The 16,078-nt window shown below is 42.3% G+C and overlaps 3 protein-coding genes across 3 annotated transcripts; all 3 read right to left on the reverse strand.

Annotated features, from left to right (window-relative positions):
* Positions 1–3,473: 3,473 nt before the first annotated feature.
* On the reverse strand, positions 3,474–6,105 carry ptrh1 (peptidyl-tRNA hydrolase 1 homolog). Its single transcript, XM_068738650.1, has 5 exons — positions 5,845–6,105; positions 4,974–5,193; positions 4,541–4,640; positions 4,214–4,259; positions 3,474–3,908 (listed from the first exon to the last, which is right to left on the reverse strand). The coding sequence occupies exons 1-5, from the start codon at positions 6,004–6,006 to the stop codon at positions 3,618–3,620; spliced, it is 819 nt and encodes a 272-aa protein (XP_068594751.1). The 5' UTR covers positions 6,007–6,105; the 3' UTR covers positions 3,474–3,617.
* A 1,035-nt stretch (positions 6,106–7,140) lies between these two features.
* On the reverse strand, positions 7,141–8,470 carry LOC137893295 (natterin-3-like). Its single transcript, XM_068738750.1, has 2 exons — positions 8,359–8,470; positions 7,141–8,231 (listed from the first exon to the last, which is right to left on the reverse strand). Exons 1-2 carry the CDS (start codon positions 8,468–8,470, stop codon positions 7,141–7,143), a joined length of 1,203 nt encoding a protein of 400 aa, XP_068594851.1.
* A 2,909-nt stretch (positions 8,471–11,379) lies between these two features.
* LOC137918131 (natterin-3-like) lies at positions 11,380–13,750 on the reverse strand. Its single transcript, XM_068760881.1, has 4 exons — positions 13,703–13,750; positions 13,402–13,425; positions 12,899–12,992; positions 11,380–12,528 (listed from the first exon to the last, which is right to left on the reverse strand). Exons 1-4 carry the CDS (start codon positions 13,748–13,750, stop codon positions 11,444–11,446), a joined length of 1,251 nt encoding a protein of 416 aa, XP_068616982.1. The 3' UTR covers positions 11,380–11,443.
* Positions 13,751–16,078: the final 2,328 nt, after the last annotated feature.

The raw sequence follows: 16,078 nt of genomic DNA on the forward strand, positions 1-16,078 counted from the left end.
TACTCTGAGAACTGCTAAAATTTGCAAGAAAAAAAGATAGACTATTTAATTCCCACAAACCTCAGAAAGCACCTGTAAATGTTGTTATTATCTGAGACTAATCCCACTAAATACACAAATAAAGCCAGTTGACTGATATTTGTACACATTTACTCAGAAAAATTCTCTAAACAGTTTTTGCTCTGCTCTGGAAATGAAACATGAGGAATTGGCTGAATGAATCTGTTCCTCTATCCCCTGCCTCACTTTGTTCAATGCATCTCTTATAAATAAATTAATTACATTGCATTACACTTTTTATTAAAATGACAGAAAGTATAAACTGATGTTAAATAATGATTCCTCTGTTTAAAGCCTCACACCAATGTGCAAATTCAAAAATTACAGCAGTGAAAAATTCCAAATATATGCTTCATCAGTCATAATGCGCTTTTTGTTAGGCTAGTAGCTTCCACCTGTTTCCATTGTTTGTGCTAAGCTAAATCCCGCACAGCCTGAATGAATTATTTTTCATTCCAAGCCAAATTTCTTTTTTTTTTTACACACAAATTAAGATGGTCACTGCAGAATGTTTATGGTTTGGAAAGACGTATATGTGATCACAGGTTTTACTTTCTTTCTGAAGGGACACCTATTTCCTGTACTGTGGACGGCCTGGTAAATTACCCAGCAGCCTTTGCCTCCATGCAGGGCTACAGCCGACCCATCCTTCCCTTCTCTTCAGCTCTGTTCAGTACTATGAGTTAACACTTCCGTTACTGGGAACATCTTTGCATGCTGGATGCTTATTTGCCTCTTAAAGGGCCCCACTACTACCTTTTCATGGCCCTGTTAGAATAATTTAGTGCAGGAGGCCCGGGATCACTGGAGATTATGGCTATGAAAAGGGAAAAGGACGCGTTATTAATGCTCGCTCATCGGAAAGAGATGAATAGGAAAAGGATTCCCTGGAACACACAGCTCTGCCATGGGAAACTAGGATGGCTTCGGCTTATTCTGTGACGGTGGAGGAAATAAAAGCCTCATAAAAAAGGAGACAGTAATGATAATGAAACATGCTCTACAGGTCTCTGCTGGAACATTACTGGAGCATAATAAGAGGTAAAATGTGTTAAGGTCACTATAAATTACTGTTCGGTCCCGACAGAAATATCAAAGGCACATTGTGAGGCTCACCTTAAGACCTATGTGACTGAAATAATAATGACAAATTCTGGGACACTATGATCCAATCCTATAGTTATACTGTAGGAAGTTTAAAATATAATCTCACTGTATGAATTAAAAAAAACAAACTCAAGGGACAGTGGAACTGTTTTATTCAGTACAGGGTGAATAAAATATATCTATTAAAAAAATTAACAAATAAAAAGGAATATTCAAACAGCCACTCAAAAGTAGTAGCAGTAGCTTATATTTTGATGCAGTAATATTGTTCTTAAAGCTGCAGAACATCGAGGGGCCGGTGGAGCAATGGATAACGTGTCTGACTACGGATCAGAAGATTCTAGGTTCGACTCCTGGCTGGCTCGATTCAGCTTTTGGGAGGCTGTAACATCCATGAAGAAGCACAGAGATGATGGGAATCCTATTTAATAAGACAATATAATAATAATTTTGACCGGATGAAGGCGCTTGACGAAGTTTAGGAGAGGAGTGTCCACGAGCGCCCAGTCGATACGCAGTAAGAAGAGGTGGACATTAGCACCACGGCTACAACTCGAGCTTGTTCTGGGTCTCTGCAAAGTTAGCACCTCTGTGGGAAGACCCCCCACCAGGACCCTGTTAGCCTGGCTACCCTGGCCGTAGCGCATGGGATGGGGGGGGGGGGGGGGGGGGGTGGTATATCCATTCCTGAATATATTAAGACTGTCCTCTAAAGACCCAGGTGTCCGGACCCACCGCTGCCCTCTGACCCCTGTAGGAGACGTTATAGAGGCCGGTGGTGAAGCCTCCTAAAGCTGACCAGTGAGGAGGGGCTGGGAAAGTGGCCTGATGGGGGCAAAAGGTGGCTCAATGGGGTCAGAGCTAAGAAATACGGGGGGGATTTAAGAGGGTGTGTGTGTGTGTGTGTGTGGTGTCCCCCCCCGCCCCCCCATCCCATGTCCACAAGTGTGTCCCTGCAGCTATTGTGACACTGAGCTACAGCAGGACAGAAGGCCTCAAACACGCCGGGTCTAAACAATGTTCGGCCCCTTTTGTTTCTCCCCTGCCTTTCTTCTTCAGCCCTCCATCGCAATCTACTGGCCCCCTTTGTAATGATTTCCCTCATTCAGCGACTAGTCAGCCTCTTTCCGCTGTTTTATGTGCTCTTTTTGGCTTTTTTGTCCACCCCCCCCCCCCATCACCCACACAACCCCTCCCTCGTGTGGCATTCTCTATATAGTGTGAGAATGCAGTACGCCTCTTAGACTGGATGCAACTCATTGAAGACACCTAATTGATGAAGAGTGTAATTAGGGTGACAATCGGAAGGGGAAATCAATATGTTTTAGCAGAAAAGAGCCACATCAGGAAGGCCAAGATGAAAGAGGGCAGCGTGTGAGGAGAACCGTATGTTTGGAGGACGAAAGCGGGAGGTTTGCTTTACTGTCAGATAAAAAAAGAGAAAGCGAGCTTCAGCAAAAGAGGTTCTCGCTCGCTTCTGGACTCCAGGCTGATTAGAACATTTAACTTCAGATGTTTGGCGTCCAGGGGGCATCTGAAATAGATGCCCCCTGGACGCCTCAGCTGACTCCTCTCGATGTGGATTGGTTGTTTTAAATAAAAACCTATTAAATATGGTGTTCAGATGCTCCCTGTGACATGGCTACTCATCACCAGCTGTTCTACAGTCCAATGTTGTGGCTGTAGTTTCCTGCAGCAGCTCAACACAAGCACATCCTAGCAGTCAGCGTTACTAGCATTATGGGTGTTTGTATCTTCTCCTGGGTCGTCCTCTAGTCCTGTTCCCTGGCAGTTCCATCCACAGCATCCTTCTACTGATATAGTCCCCGTCTCTCCTCTGGACATGTCCACACCACCAGAGTCTGGTCTCTCTGACCTTGTCTCCTAAACGTCTAACCTTCACTGTCCCTCTTATTGCCTCATTTCTAATCCTATCCAACCTGGTCACTCCCAAGGAGAACCTCAGCATCTTCATCTCCTCCACTTCTAGCTCCGCCTCCTGTCTTTTACTCAGAGCCACTGTCTCTAAGCCGTCCATCATGGCTGTCCTCACCACTGTCTTCTAGACCTCCCTTCCCTTCATCCTCGCCGACACTCTCCTGTCACAGAGCACACCTGATACTTTCCTCCACCCTTTCCATCCCGCCCGCTCACATGATTCTTCACTTCCTTTCCACATCTTTCATCTCGATGCAACACCTACCCTTGCAGATACACAAATCCATTTGAATGACTTTAAATCTGTATTACTAGAACTTCACACTGATGCATCTTTCAAATTAAATCTCTTTCAACAAGCATCTTTTACAATTCTTTAATACATTCTCAGAGACATTTGGAATCCATTTGTTACGAATGCACGTCTTATTTTGGTGGTTATATATTGTGTTTCATGATTGTGCATCGCCTTTGATAAATAAACTCACTAAGGACCAGCGCTCCCGTACGGGTCAGGATTTCTCTTTCTGTTTGAGTTCAGAAGCCTCGGCTCTGACAGCAGGGGAGTCAGAGGTCGCCTTCATATTCTGTGATTTGTGTCTGCCCCCTGCTGGAGAGGAGGGGGATTGGCAGACTGGACTGGACTCTCGCCGGGACAGCTGGGAAAGGAGGAGGTCGACACTGTGGACCAGAACAGCATCCAAAACCTTCTGCTCCTCCGCGGAGAACCGCTGCAAGACGTGACGCTCCACTGACGCTTTACCAGACGGACGACCGATTCCAACCCGAAGTCTCTTCATCACCTGCGGGACAAACACGAGACAACTCTGCTGATTTACGTTCTGTCGCGTTGTTTTGTGCTTGAATTATGAAACTAGGATTTTTATTTTTGGTGTTGGAATTTGGAGTTTGGAGCAGCGACAAAAAATTTCTTCAGAAAACATTTGCTAATAGCTATTCTGCAATGCCTTTTTTGCTTCATGCATGCATGCTGTTTCATTTTGCCTAGCTTCTTATTCGTCCAGGGTAGTTTCTTAAATTAAATAATTCTTATAAAACACATCCAAGAGACAAAAACTTGACAAGTGCTATGTCACCGTTAACTCACATCAGTCTGAAGACAGTCGACACAAGAACGGACTCCATTATGACCTCTGCGAAGAAGAAGGAGGAGAAGAAGAAGAAGCGATTCTGAGTTCTTTGGGAGGTGAAAGCATCAAACTCCTTTCTACAAAGTATGACGTGAATCATTCCGCAGTCGTTCTGATATCTGTAATCCAACATTTGAATTACGTCACCAAATAATTTATGGTCACCTAAAATGGAGTGTTATCCTTTCTTCCAACATGACGACGGTATAAAACATTCTCTGTCTGATGTAAGACGACACCTGTCCATACACCAGACAGCATTGACAGGGGTTGACCGAACCAACCTGGCACTTCCTCCATGTTTGATGGCGATTTTCCCCAGAGGTTTGTCCAGTTCATCGTGCACCAGCAGGATGTCTTCAGGCTCGATGCCGTATTTACCAGCTAGAAGAGGACAAGCGGGAACTTTAGACCAAACGTTCAACGTGAAATCAGACGTGGAATCACCAGGTTTCAAAAATGGTCTAAACCACATGTTCAAGAACTTGGACCAGAACTAAATACTTTCTTTAGCTGAACATAAAAGTGCGTGATTTTGAACACATTTAATTTGTAGTTCATTGTTTGGGTGTAAACATAAACACATATTCATATATACACTCTGATGCCGTATGATGTCAGAGGAACCCTGTTGCTGTTTTTCTGTCCCACAAATATAATGTATAAAATAGACAAAGTAAAGAAACCAGTGAGTTGACACCGACGGTGAGAACTCGCCTGCCTTGGCCACCGACACTCCATTGATGTTCATCAGCAGCCTGGGACGGAGCAGCACCACTTGTGTGTCCTGCACCGCCGACACTATGACCTCACCAGACACATACTTGTCCCCGCGCCAACGCTCGGCCACGCCGAGCCGGGTGGCGAGCGCGCCAAGCACCGCCATGCCGACGCTGTGCCTGCTATTCTCCATGCCCGGGTTTCCCAGCCCAACAACCTGAAAACACAAACACACAAAATAAGATGCAAGAAGGGAAAAACTCTTCAGCGTGAAATCAAGATAGTTTCTCTGTCCTCCGGTTGTTGCATTTATTATCAGTTTCTTTATTTTTTTAGTCCCCATGAATATCCTGGTCTGTGTTTTATTCTGGTTTTATCTGTACTATACAGTTCTATGGAATGCATGTTGCAAACCGCTAAAGGAGAATAACAAATGCGTCATTATTCATACAACGCTGTCTTCATCTTAAAGAGCACATCGGCTCAGAGAACGCAGACAGAACCAGTGCCTTGTACTGATGGTACCGATCCAAAGCAGCAGCAGCAGCTCTGATAGAAACGATGTGGAACGCATTGTACTCTACTCCACAAAGAGGCTTTATCTTCCTGATTATGACCGAATGATCGACCACAGACAAGTGGAGCTCAGCTCTGACTATAACGGGAAAGGAATTACAAACTTCTGGGAATTTAGCACAAAGTGGAATGGACTGATGAGAGGCTTCGGCTGATCCGGAATGCGCACAGACTTAAATCATGGAGCGGATTATTTAGTATTCTGATCACGTTGCCAGATTTTTTCTTAATGGAGTTTGACTAGTGATTGGTGAGGCGCAGTAAACACATGTTTGGTGTGTTAGGCACTCACCAGCCTTCGGGAGGCTTGTGTGTTTATTTCTGCTCCCATCCGTGTTGTAAACAACAACTCGCCCAGCAGAACTCGGTTCACAGCTCTGGCTAAAAAGCGTCGCATCGTGACCAAGTTAAACAGCTGCTTAAGAAACAGTGAAAAATAACGATACGGTTTCATTAAAACTACAACTTTAGCTTACTGGACCCCGCAAGGCCAGTGGAGGCGCTCTCAGAGCCACCCGAGTAAAGGGTCCAGACGCTAATGTGGCTAACTGAGGCTGACGTGACGTCAGAGGTTACGTCAGGGTTACAGAAGCTAGCACTGGTCAACGAGTGCAGAGAAGACAATCTGCAAGACTGGTATTGTCCGACTCGCTTGGAAAATATCGCCATCTAGCGTCAGGACAGAGAAACAGATTTTTGTACTTTAGATTTGAAGATTCTTTTTAGAAATATTCAATTGAATGATTTCAATTAATTTCACTGTATTATCAATTTGTTTAAAAAGCGCTTTGCATGTCGAAGTTTTCATAAGTATTTTTATATGCTTTACATATCCTTAGCTGGTCATGATGATGGATCTCACCAACCTCTACATTGGTGTTGTTACATTTTTAGGAACAATAAAACTTAAAATGATGATGATGAATATATTTATTAGATAGAATGTTAGAGTACAAGTACAGTCAGCGAAATAAGAAGATAGACTTTAATGATGTGGTCATGTGCTGGATTAAACCACATGGAGGCTCCAGATCACACACTACACCGTTTATTGATCCCTGTTGTTCTCAACCACATGTTTTGACTCAGAACATCATCAAATATGGATCAATTTAATTCAAATGATGGAATGGTGGACAATTCCACAACACAACTAATCAAAACAAATTCACATTTGTGTGTCCTTTCAAGTAAAGTGATGCATCATGCAGAGTGATTCATCAATTATTACTTAATTGCTATTATTAAAAGGAAGTGGGGAGGGACAGGGGATGACATGCAGCAAAGTTAATGCTACATTTAATGTATTTATCAAATACTGATGCTGCTTATTTAAAGCTAATGCATTTAATGCATTTTATATGTAGACTTAACAAACAGCATGCTATAAATCTGATGAACTAAGTGAACTAACTGAGTATCTAATCTGAAACTAACTTTCAAGTGTTGAGTCAGTGACAGCAATAGAGTATTTCAGTCAGAAGAAGACAACAAATAAACTCACTGGAAATGTGCTTGTAGTTTATTTGTAAAGGTTTAATTGTAATTATTGTTTGTCTCTTCAGCAGTAAGATCGATAGACCTATGATCAGTTCTCAGCTTGGGAGCAGGGAACAGCGTCAGCCACCGGTTGACATCGCTCCACCACAGCATTGATCTCTCCAACACTCACACCGTCGTAGGTGCCAGTGATGAACGTCCAGTGGGTGTCTCCTCTGTGATTGGTCCTGCTCAGCCTCCCGGTGAAAGGAATGTCGGCGGACATCTTCCTCCCTTCCATCCTCACAGCACAGGAGTGGTTGGGTGGCACCACCAGTTCCACAGAGACAGAGTGACTGACAGATTCCACCAGCTTAGTTCCCTCAGACAAACTCATCTTCTGTTCTTTGGTGAAGTCCACAGTCCCTGGCCCGAGGATGGGCACTTTGGCCGTCACGGTGGAGACGGAGCCGTTCCGGGTGTCTCTACCAATGTCCCAAGTTTTCTCCACCGTGCTGATCTTCTCTAGATTAACCGTCTTCTCTACATTTTTGCACTCCAGATTGGTGACTTTGGCGAGCTTCAGAGCCTCTGGAGGATGGTGGAACAGCTCCATCTGGTCGACATTATATTCCACGTGGGAGATGTGCTGGCTGTAGGTGTCTCTGTTTATAGAGAGAACCTGGTAGCTCTTGTACCAGTACTCATCACCCTCCCATGGAAGGAAGAAGGCCTCGTGTTGGGTCACTACTTTGCCAAGGCCGTACTTGTTTTTGCCCACGTAGATGTCTGTGTTGGGGCAAGTTCTGACAGCATAAGGAGGGACTGACCCATACGAGTCTTCAACCCACTCCAGGAACTCAAAGTGGTCCACGTTGACCAGCACTTCAAACTTGGACGATGCATACTCTTTGTCGGCGTATGGATACTGGCAGAAGTTCCCTTTGCTGGGAGTGTAGAAGCCTGCCTCGCAGTTGACCTTGCATACGTAGTCGGTGCGTTCGGTGTAGCCATTGAAGATGGCGACAGAACCATTGGGGAGGGAACCGTTCCACGTGATCCACTTGAGGTTGACATGCTCGCTAAACATGGGGAAGGAGTGGAAGGTCGTCTCAGTTTCTGGGAGCTCTCTAATTTGGGGATGTTTTTTGACTTCCCGGGAAGGGACGACATTCTCCATTGAGGGGTTAAGCCATGGCACTACAATAGAAGTCAGAAAGGAAACAGGCAGGAATGGAACTTTTAGTATTAAATACTGATACCTTTACTGATACTACTTTTTAGAGGGCCTGCCTGAGGAAGTCTGTTGCAACATGATGGAACTCACTGGGCTTTTCTTGTCCGTACTGCAGCTGTGGGATGTCGAGCAGCTGGTCAGCCTGCAGCGCTGGGCTGCAGAGCTGCAGCGTCACAAAGACAACGGCAACACTCCACCTCATCTGGACGAAGGGTGTAAACTCAAACTTTAAAGAAGGAAGATGATGTTTGCACACACACACACACACACACATGCACGCCAAATATCTGCAAGTGATCATTAACATCATACGATTGTCTATACATGTTTCACATACTCACATGAGAAGAAAAACATTTTATCATAATTTTGAAGCTGCTGTACTTCTATTCTAAAATGTCCATGCAATAATTTTCTTACACTGTAGGAAACAAGTCAAACAGTTTAATGGTGTTGATTGTTGGTATTGAGGAATACGAACTCACACCTCATTTATATATAGAGAAGCAGTTTTTACCTCGACGGGTTCCTCCTGCAGTGACACCGCCTGCACAATGTGCTGATCTTTAAAAGCTCGCAGCACATTATGACGGCAATAAACAGCAGCTTCCCGCCTATTGGCCCAGTGTTTACGGTCGTCTTCTCTTTAGCTTGAATCCAACGTGTTCCTGATAATGGAAAGACTCAATGCAGAAAATATGACACATGAAATAACAACTACAGGAGACGTAGGGTGGCGACTGAGCACGGCCTTCATGATTAACACTTAAAAAAACTGGATTGAAATTGCACCTATTTTCTGTAAGTGTTTATTTTCATTAGACACCTGAATGCCTGAACTTTGCAGTATTTTCCATCATTGATTTTTGCATGTTAACGCCTTGAGTTGGGCCAGCAGATTGACTCAAAGATTTATTTGAAGAAGTCCTCTAAAATGCTTCGGATTAAGTGAGTGGTCCGATATGCAAGATGACTTGCATACCCCCCCCCCCCCCCCCCTTGCATTATTTGTGCCTTTGTAAGTTAACAAACGTGCCAATCTTCTTCAAACTTTTCCAATCAAAGTTCCATATCAAAAACCAAATAGCACTCAACCAAAAATGTTCAATTAATGTAAATTAATGACTCTGAATTGTCAATAGCCACGGTTGTGAATGTGATTGGGTATTTGTATTTCCATGCACGCCCCTGTGGTGAACCGAGGAGCTTTTTAGGGTGAACCCCGTCTCCTTCCCAAATTCGGCTGGGACAGGCTCCAACCCTCTTGCAACCTTTCAAAATAAAGAAGTGTTTAAATGAATGAATGATTGTGTTTGTATTTGTCTTCTTGTTAAATCAGACCCGACTGACGGCTGGGTTAGGGTTTGACCCACTTTTTTCCATGTGATAAAAAGATCTTCCTACAGCTCTGCAGGAGTATAAAGATGGACAATCCATGCTTCTAATGTGATAACAAGATTCTTATTGATCGTTGCCTCCAAACCTTTACCCCACTTTCTGTAAATTTACACGTTGATGGGGCTTCATAAATAAATTTGTCCCATATTTAACGAGTGATAGATGTCCAAAGGGCTGTGGTGCTCTTTCCTCATAGATGCTAAGATACTGTATGTTCAGATAAGGTCAGGGTGCCACACAATGATTAGATCCAAATGCAATACTGGCTCATTGATCAAGAAGGTCCTTGTTGCATAATGTCACTGGCTGCCAAGATAAAACTGAAGCCGGACATTGCTCTGCACGCAAAGCCGTATCATGGCTAATCATTGATGTCTTGGTCATCCCTGTGCGTCCTTGAGACAGGAAGGTATTATTAAGTTACTTCAGTCTGAATCAGGACTCTGTGCAAATCTTTGCTAAGGTCAATTTACTGGACTGCTCTGTGTCTCCATCCACTTCAGTACTCAGCATGAATACTTCTCATTCATACAGTTCATGAACTTTATGCAGTATTGTCATTCTGCTTGAGTGCATCATTTAGATGCGTAGACTGCAACAAGAAGTGATTCAGTCAGATTCACAGTTGATGTCTTTTTTGACAGGGTTCCAAATTATAAAGTCTACTGTATGATTTTCCTTAAACAAAAAAATAATAATAATTATAATATCAGTATTCAATGTCAAAGCAGATCTTTAAATGCATAAATGTCTGGTGGCATTTATAGTGCGATCAAATTCGCATTTTGGTGTAAGGATAAAGCTAAAAGCATGAAGTAAAGCCTCACAGAATGTTGTCAGCTATGCCTATGGCTGATGGGAATTCAATGCGATTTTAAAGTATTTGTAATACATAGTGGTCTAACTAATATTTGATGTGAGAAGAAATCCTACTTTATCCTGAAGAGAACTTTTCAATGTCTTGTCCAAATTTAGTTTTCAGGTTTTGTGTGGCTGGATCCAAAGGTGGGATGAGGGGGATGTATGACCCAGATGAAATCTGATTGGTTCTTGAGGTTGTACTGTTCACACTGAGCACTATACAGACTGAGATGTTAAAGTTTGTGGATACTATGGTATGTTTAATAATATTATCTCAAATATGCAATTAAAAAAGGCTTCAAATTAGTCAATATTTTTACCTTCTACTGGAGGTTTGTTACCTTTGTCTTCATTATGAATTTCATATTTACTCTTCTCTCCTACTTTTTGATGAAAACCAGCAAAAAATTCACTTTCTTGCATAAGGGTCTGAGCGCACATGATTTTACTTTTACTTTTATTTTGTTATCAATAAGCACTAAACTAAAAGGATTTAAATAAAAGTAAAAGTCCTGCATTAAAAGCTCTATTTATGAAAGCAGGTCAAGACAAGGTCAAACTAAGCTCATTCAAGAGGTCAAGGTTACTATTAAACTGAAGCATGGATTATTTTTTGGAGTTCAATTTTATCCACAAAAAATAAATGTAAAATTAATGAGCAGAAACAGCCCAGATGAAATGTACTGAATTACTCTGAATTGTGCCTTGTTGAAAATGTAAAATCATCTGTGCACTCATCACTGAGCTTCACATACTGGTTAGTGTTTAAAAGTTTATTATATTATTTAATATATTTTCTTTGTCACACAAAAAATGTTCACGGTATGATTTTTATTTATTTTTATTGTGCAACAATTTACTTTTGACAAGCCTCAGATGTTCATAAACTTATTTTGGCGTGCCCTCCATCAGTCTTTCAGGGGCAAGGCTTGGCTTCGGCTACGGGTTCGCAGCGGTCCACCACAGCCCGCACTTCTCCGATCTGGACTCCGTCGTACGTCCCAGAGATGGATGTCCACTGGGTCTCCCCGTTGCGGTAGGTGCGGCTGAGGCGAGCTGTGTAGGGGATGTCAGCTTTTATCTTGCGTCCCTCCATACGAACTCTACAGGAGTAGTTTGGTGCAACGGTGAGCTCAACGGACACGCTGTGACTGAGTTCCTCCACCAGCGTGGTTCCTCTGGAGAACTGCAGCGTTTTCTCGCCGCTCATCTCAATGCCCCCCGAGCCGATAAAAGGGATCTTAGCCGTAATGCTGCCTGTGATGCCCAACATGGTGGCTCGGCCAATGTTCCAGGTGGTCTCCACCTCTGTGGACTTTGAGATGGTGACGGTCTTCACCACTGTCTGACACTCGTTGTTGGTGAGCCCAGAGATTTGCATGGTCTCAGGCGGATACTGGAAGATGGCGACATCATCGATTGCATACTTGACATCACTGATGTGCTGGGTGTAGGCGTCCCTGTTGATGGTCAGGACTTGGTACTTTTTGTACCAATACTCATCGCCTTCCCAAGGCAGGAAGAAAGCTTCAAACTGAGGAACAACTTTTCCAAGACCGTACTTATTCTTCCCAACATAGATGCCGACACCCAGACAGGTCCTGACTGAATACTGGGGCACAGAACCATAAGAACCCTCCTTCCACTCCAGGAACTCAAAGTTGTCTTTGTTAGCCAGGATCTCAAACTCAGGAGCGTAGTACTCACGGTCTCCATAGGGGTAGCGGCAGTATGGGCCCAAACTGGGGTTGAAGAAGCCGGACTCACACTTGAACTTGCACACATAATCAGTGCGCTCAGTGTAACCATTGTAGATTGCGGTGGCGCCATTGGGCAGAGAGCCATTCCAGGTCAACCACTCCAGGTTAACGTTATCGCCGAAAATATTTGCTGGTAGCTCCTCCAGCTGTTCCAAGTCAGGCGGGGTCAGAGGGGCCGACACCACGTTGTTACCGGTCGGTTCAGGCACCGTGTCTTCTAGCGCTGGATTCAGTGTGGAAACTATATAAAAGTAATGGTTAGAACAATTACTTCATAAATAGCACCACCAGTTTTCAATATTCTAGATGGAACAAGAAAACAAACTGAATTGTGAGGCTCAGCTGACACCAGTTACGAGACTTTTAACAAAGATGTCAACAGGTTAGGGCAATTAAATGAAAACCATTTAGAAATTATCACCAAATTAATGTTGTTAATACGATTTCATTTTATTAATACTTTTCACTCACGAACTGTCCTTCACTATAGACGACACAAGCAGAAAGACCAGACACGATCGAAATCATTGTAGCGTTGATTTAACATCGTCCACTCCTACTGTAAGCGCAAGGCAAAGTTACAGGTTATGCATTTTGTTTTTTGTGTTTACCCTTTCTGAGCTGAGCGCTCCTCTTCAACGTGTCCTGCAGACTGGCTGAGGACAGAGCCAGCAGGGCCAGCAGCAGCAACGCCGACAGCTTCATCTGGAAATGAAACAAAACGCTTCAGACCATTAAACCCAACATGTAAAAGGCATTTATTTCAGACGTCACTACGTAATGATCATTTTGTTTACACAGTTTAAAGGAGCTATTGTGTATTTAAAACTTTGCTTCTGAATAGCTCTACCTTACTTTGTAACATATATATTTGTAGATTCAACAGTACCGTAGTAATAATGTGTACAGTATATTATTTATTTTATTCCATTATTTTTTCACCTCAGATTTTTTTACTCATTAAATGCAGTCTTACCAATCTTACTTAGATAAAATCACAAAACAAATTACAAATATTAAAATGATATGAGATTAACGCTCCAGCCTGATCGTGATCACCAGTGATTTTCACAGGAGCCTGACTGACAGTGAAAGGAGACTAAGCAGCACTCACCCTTGCAGTCGCTCCCCACTGAGTCTGCAGCCAGAGGCCTCGAGGATTATATGTGGCGGTTTACGACTGGGCCATAAATCAGACTGTGTGCTTTCACTCGGACACGAATCAGAAAACAAAAAGTGATGCAGGGGTTCATTTTCTTTAAGAAGTGTTGCACCTGTTTCATGCTCTTCTTACAGTATTCCATTGAAGTTTGGTGCAAGTAAGGAACATCAGCCAATAGTTGCACATGAGACAGATCTGAACTGATGGTTAAAGCTAAAGAGGCAGTCCAGACTGTTCTTTAAGATCCCCCTACCATGAACAAGACCCCAGTGGCCGGGAAAAGCTTTGAGTGGGCAGTCATGATGGGTTGTCACAGGAAAAGAAGGAAAAAGCGAGAGTTAAATTAAAATGAAACACAGCATGGTGACAGACAGGTCTCATCTAGCATCCTCTAGATTGGGCAATGACAGGACCTGATCAGTATTATTCCATATTGTTACATATTGTCAGTATAAGTGCTCCAGAGACTCCAGACATTAGTATGTTTCATCGGCTAAGATTTAGTTTTAAATTAAAATTTTAAATAAAAGATGATGTATCTTAAGTCTTACAGTAATTTAGAGCAGTGTTAAATATTATGTTGCCGTATCCTCAAAAGTATAACAATATATTTAATTTGCTTTTTAAGCAAATTAAAGATCCCAAATGAAATGAAAATTGCATGCAATTGATTTACTTTGATGCAATAGAAACTAAATTAATTTGACCTTTTATGCTGAAAGATTATGAGTACCGGTAATTTAAAAGAAAACAAGGATGAGATTTTAATACATATTTTTACATGTTACTGTATTTACAACAGCTTCACTGTTGTTTTTGTGCTGCTCGTCTGACCCTTCATGAAATGACTGCAGTGGAATCCAAGATAATTTAATTTACAAGTAAAAAAACAGTCTGATAAGAGAGTATCTTATCTGTTTACTTTGCCTATCTGCTCTATATCAGTGACCTTCGGTATATCACATCATTACAGGGCTTGTCAAGTCTCATCTGAACTCTTTAACCAACATCCAATAAACATAGAAATTATAATCACATCAAGTTGAGAGTGCTTTCCACCAGCATGCTTTACATTGATTAAACCTTTAATAGTAAAAATTTAGACATTGTCCCAAATCTGAAAGGAAGACTCAGGGAAAATCATCATTTAAACCGCTGAAATGTCCAAAAAAAAAAAAAAAAAAAGCATGCCCGTACCCTGATCAGAATGTAATCCACTTGACAATATTATTAGATGCCTTGCAAACAAACAAACAAACAAATAAACATGGCTGATCACAAAACCCCTAAAACACTACTAAGTACTAACAGACAGAATGGACCAAATAGGGGTATAATAATAAAGTTAATTAAATGTGTAGCATACATAATATGTAATTATTGACTAAAGGGAGATACATTATAGCTTTTGTATTTTGTGTTGTGACAATGAGACTGCGTGTTCGGGAGAGTCGGTCATGCCATCCTCAATATCGATCAATTGTGTAATTGTTTAGCGCCACCTCTTGGATGAATTAGATATTTCAGATGAAGATTGTCGTTTGAAAAGTAGAATGACCTCTGTGGGAGGATTCCTCTCTTTTGACTACTTTCTACTTCTGTCTCTCTCTTCCTCAACCCAACAGATCCAGACAGATGGCCGTCTACGATTAGTCTTGGGTTCTGCTCAAGGTTTCTGCCTGTTTTTCCTTGCCTCAGTCGCCAAAGTGCTTGCTCTTGTGGGACGAGTAGAGTCCGGTCTTTGCCTGCTACACCTGTAAAGTTCCTTGAGATAACTTTCTGTTATGATCTGGCGCTAAAGAAAAAAATAAATAATTGAATTGTTAGGAGACTAATGAAGGCAGGATCAGTCATCTTGCACTGTGTGATTAGCTTCAAGCAGGACCAGCGGGAAAGGTTAATTTGAAAAATAGTGTGATGGGTTATTTAGCATTTGACCTGGCTGAGCTAATGGATTCAGTGTGTTTGCTGTGAATCTGATCCATTGTGAAGCTGCTGAATAGCACAAAGAGCATATTTACTAATCTGACTTTGACCAAATGACACTGGGGTTAAAGGAAACAAATCAATACGATGAGCTTTGTATGTGTTAATGTTTAAGTTGGATCTGTATTTTCCAGACGGCACTCTTTAAAAGTTTACGAGATGTTAAGGGCCATCTCCCCGGGTTCAAACCAGTTCCTCTGGTTCTCTTCTGAGAGAGCAAGAGTTGATCGTTGGTCTGTGAGTCCCTAATTCAGCAGCTCTGAATCAAGGAACGGTTAATATTCGTGACCTGAAAGCGACCAAGATTACACAAAAGTCACAAAGTTGTTTAATGGGTGACCAGAGGAACTGGTTTGAAACCGGGGAGACGGGTATAGAGGATAAAAACATCCTCGTCTGTTTGAAAGCAGGTCATCAAAGGGCAGCTCGTTCTTCAACATCTGTGCACTTTAATGTGACCTCGCTGGAGTGTTATGTTGCTAGATGCATGTACGTACAGCAGGGGGCAGCAACATATTGGCAAAGAAAAGAAACAAGAAGCTGTTTACTCATTTCAATTTAAAAAAAGAATGAAATAGTTTAGCATTTCTATATAAAATAATGGTTATATGGTTCATTAGACAGTCTTTATACTTGAATTAAT

Source organism: Brachionichthys hirsutus, chromosome 4 (assembly GCF_040956055.1).
Source record: "Brachionichthys hirsutus isolate HB-005 chromosome 4, CSIRO-AGI_Bhir_v1, whole genome shotgun sequence".
Lineage (NCBI taxonomy): Eukaryota > Metazoa > Chordata > Actinopteri > Lophiiformes > Brachionichthyidae > Brachionichthys > Brachionichthys hirsutus.

Bases quoted from the DNA above. Each gene is read 5' to 3' on its own strand.
- ptrh1 (XM_068738650.1), bottom strand. From the start codon at position 6,006: ATGAAACCGTATCGTTATTTTTCACTGTTTCTTAAGCAGCTGTTTAAC. The intron at 5,194-5,844 runs GTGAGTGCCTAA...TTGTGTTTTCAG, and splicing joins CACAAGCCTCCCGAAGGCTG to GTTGTTGGGCTGGGAAACCC. The intron at 4,641-4,973 runs GCGAGTTCTCAC...GTCCTCTTCTAG, and splicing joins AGTGTCGGTGGCCAAGGCAG to CTGGTAAATACGGCATCGAG.
- LOC137893295 (XM_068738750.1), bottom strand. From the start codon at position 8,470: ATGAGGTGGAGTGTTGCCGTTGTCTTTGTGACGCTGCAGCTCTGCAGC. The intron at 8,232-8,358 runs GTGAGTTCCATC...CTTCTATTGTAG, and splicing joins GTACGGACAAGAAAAGCCCA to TGCCATGGCTTAACCCCTCA.
- LOC137918131 (XM_068760881.1), bottom strand. From the start codon at position 13,750: ATGACTGCCCACTCAAAGCTTTTCCCGGCCACTGGGGTCTTGTTCATG. The intron at 13,426-13,702 runs GTAGGGGGATCT...CTCTGGCTGCAG, and splicing joins CCACTGGGGTCTTGTTCATG to ACTCAGTGGGGAGCGACTGC. The intron at 12,993-13,401 runs GTGAGTGCTGCT...TTTCATTTCCAG, and splicing joins AGTGGGGAGCGACTGCAAGG to ATGAAGCTGTCGGCGTTGCT.